This window comes from Halyomorpha halys, unplaced genomic scaffold (genome assembly GCF_000696795.3).
Source record: "Halyomorpha halys isolate HHAL.00 unplaced genomic scaffold, Hhal_1.1 Scaffold2.1, whole genome shotgun sequence".
NCBI lineage: Eukaryota > Metazoa > Arthropoda > Insecta > Hemiptera > Pentatomidae > Halyomorpha > Halyomorpha halys.
This window is the reverse complement of record NW_027111560.1, coordinates 168,122-171,543: the sequence shown is the minus strand read 5'-3', so window position 1 is coordinate 171,543 and position 3,422 is coordinate 168,122. Positions and strand designations below refer to the sequence as shown.

General features: G+C 33.7%; 1 protein-coding gene across 3 annotated transcripts in view; it reads right to left on the bottom strand.

Annotated features, from left to right (window-relative positions):
• LOC106681805 (ATP-binding cassette sub-family C member 10) overlaps window positions 1-3,422 on the bottom strand; it is a 46,764-nt gene that overhangs the window by 20,310 nt on the left and 23,032 nt on the right. For all 3 annotated transcript variants that reach the window (XR_001343316.3, XR_010843987.1, XM_014422357.3), the window contains exon 12: window positions 1,927-2,065. Coding sequence is in view for 1 of the 3 variants with exons in the window: in XM_014422357.3 (XP_014277843.1) it covers window positions 1,927-2,065 (139 nt within the window). In the remaining 2 variants the exon portion in view is untranslated. The remainder of the gene's footprint in view (window positions 1-1,926; window positions 2,066-3,422) is intronic.

Sequence of the window (3,422 nt, the reverse complement as noted above, 5' to 3'; positions counted from 1 at the left end):
GTTTCATATCAATGATGAGGTGCGATAGCTAGGGGTCAAATTTAGGTACAATTTTGATGTCACATCTCACCAACCTGTACAGTACAGACCAATACAGTAAACGAATTCTCAAGAATATGAAGTCTCATTCTGGGGCCTCAAGTACTCAGCGACCAAAGCCATCTGTAGGGAATCGTCCTGGGCAGCCTGAGGTATATATTCCCTGCATTTGCACAAACTCAAAGGAAAAAGTTAGCCAATGTACAAGTGCTGGCCAAAAATATGCCCATGTACCTCATTCTGAGAGAAGGCACCATCAAGTATCATATCAGCATCTGGGAAATAATGACACTCCCAGAGGAATTGAGGTAAAGAAAGAGAGTATTGAGTGTACACTCACCTAAGAAGTGGAACAGTGTATAAGTAGCCAGCAAAAAAGGCACAACATTAAGAAACTATCTGTTGAGTTTCCGATACAGCCAAACATGACGTTAGGTCCTGCCCTATGTTGGACACACATCAAGCTGGGCCAAAGAGTAAGATGGAGATATATACCACTGGTGAAACTAGCTTCCAGGTATTTATGGAGGAGATTAATTATACCTTCTTCATGGAGTATATACTCAGATGAAGAGATGTGGAGGCCCATTTCTCACTTCTTAAAGACTACCTGCCAGAAGGGAGAATAGGAACAACGATAAATGCCGTGAGAGGAGGATAAGCAGCAAGAGAGGAAATGTAGCTGCAGGGCAAGCTGGAAATAGAAAAATATGTTAAGGTACGGTGAAATTGCATGCTAGGGTTCAGCAAAGTAATATCATATTTATTATTATCCCCCCCCCAATACATAACTTTCTAAAAGCTTTTAAATGAAAAAGTTTTACATTGGATTGTAAAATAAGTTCCTAGCGTTTTTTATTGGTGATTTCAATAAAAACTTCAGATTCTTGTAAATATTGTTAATCAATTATATATGACCCATTTTGATCTATTACATGTTGCCATCTTTCAAGTAATTTTTTAATTTCATCCTCCAAGAACTTCTCAGATTTTTGCGCAATGAACTCTATGTGCGTTTTGCAGTCCTCAAGCAAATTAAAGTGTTTCCCGTTTAGAGAGTTTTGAAGGGCCCAAAATGAGTGAAAATCTGTTGGGGCAAGGCCTGGTGAATAGGGTAGGTGGAAAAAATGGATCATTAACATTGCGTTTCAGGAGGGAATCAATAATGGATATACGGTCCAATAAATTCTTTTCTGTCATATTGTGAGGAAGCCATATATCACCTTAAGGAACATATCCTGCTGCCCCCAAATGATTTGAAACACTTGCACGAGATAGGTTAAGCGTTTGTCATAAAGTGAGGGTTGTCTGAGACCAATGGTTGAATTTGGTCATCAATAGTTGAAGGACAACCCGAGTGCTTTGCATCTTCCAAGTCAAAATTTTCGGTTCTGAACCGAGCAAACTACTTACGGGTGGTGCTTTCTCCTAAGGCATCATCGCCATAGACAAAGCAAATTTTGTTAACCGTCTGTGCAGCAGATTTTCCTTTTTGGAAATAAAAAATCATTAAATGACGGAAATGAATTTTTTCTCTCTTCCAATTTGAACAAGTAAAATATCACTTTAAAGATAAGAAATCTCCGTTAAAACTGATGCATAAAAGCATCTTAACTAATCCTTTTTTATAATATGTAAACATAATTGACCAAGTTAACATGATTTTATAAGCACAGAGAAGATTAAATTGAAATATTGAAAAACGCTATGAACTTATTTTACAACCCAATAGAAAGGATTGGCAATAGAAGCATTAGCAAATCCCATGAATAAGATCCCACATATTGATATACCATACACCAGAAATTATCAGATAGGGGGAAAAAAGATAAAGTAAATTCAAAATAAATGCTCTTAATTATCCAGAAGGTGCTAGTGAAGATTTACCTGATAAACAGCTCTTGCAAGCGCTATCCTAGCTTTCTGGCCACCGCTGAGGTTAGAGCCACTATCACTAATACCAGTGTTGTCTCTGCCAGGAAGGGTTTCTAGGTCAAATGTTAATGCACAAGCTTCCATCACGCTCCTAAAAGTTAATAAAAACTATGAAATCTACAAAGCAATAACTCATTTTATCTTTTTATTAAGAAGTTGAGGTGAAAATAACTTCATTTAGAATATTTTATATATTATCTGTTCAGTTTCTTGAGACAGGTTTCTATTGTTTAAATAACAAAATATTTTTTATCCAAATTAAGTCTCAAAACGCCCTTTGCTATTTCTTTAAAAGTGAACATTTGGCCAATTCGGCCGTCCTCAAGTACAATCTTAAATATGTAAATTTACACCTCGCATCCAATAATTTAAAAACTATTTGTACACTATTCTGCCGAGGTCATTAGTTTTAGTCAAATCACCCTATTTTGTTACTTTTCCATTAAATTTTAAAACTTTTAACTACGGATTAACTTATTATCACTTGCTACTATCATTTGCGCTGTAACCATTATTAGGCGCTCGATCTTCCAGCGAACAGGTTCGTTTTTATTCTTCTTTTTTGTTTTCTTTCCCCTTTCTTTATTTTACTCTTTCCCCTTATTTTCTCCACTTTTATCCATTTTCCTTACCCGCGTTATAAGTTTTGTACACTATACTTATAATTTGCCTCTTTATCATCTATTATTTTTACATATATTTTCTTCCTCTCAATTTTCATTTTCTTTTCATATTTAAATTTTAAATTAATAATAACTAATATGTTCATACTTCTTTGCATTATATAACTTTATTTTTATTTCATTTCCTTATGTAAGTTATTATACCCGCTTTTTCAATTACCTATGTATACATTTTATTTCCCGCTTCTCTCATCACTTCATTTTATTAATTCTATTTTGTAAAATTATTCTGTTTATACTTTCTTTTTATATTTTTTTATTTTTCTATACTTACTGTGGTTGTAATCTTGTTTTGTTTTTAGCCCTGAAGAAGGCTAGAAACTCTAGCCGAAACGTCGGCACATTAAAATAAGTTAATCATACTTATTTGTGTTTTTCATTGACCGCACCCCCAACCATCTTCTCCTCATTATTATCACTTTAATTTTTTAACTCTTTAAATATTTTGAGATAAGAAAGTGATTCTTAAGTTAATCTGTAATTAAAAGTTTTAAAATTGTAGGGAAAAGTAACAAAATAGGGTGATTTGACTGAAATTAATGATCAGGACAAAATAGGCTATAAAATTTTTTAAATTATTGGAAGTTAGGTGTGAATTTATATTTAAGATTGTCCTCGAGGATGGCCAAATTGGCCGAAACGTTAGACATTTAAAGAAATAAAGAGTGTTTTGAGACGACTTGGATACAAAATATTTTATTTCAACAATTATCAATTTATTAAACTAATCCTATATTAATTTGTAAAGGCTTTCGTGTTTTCCCA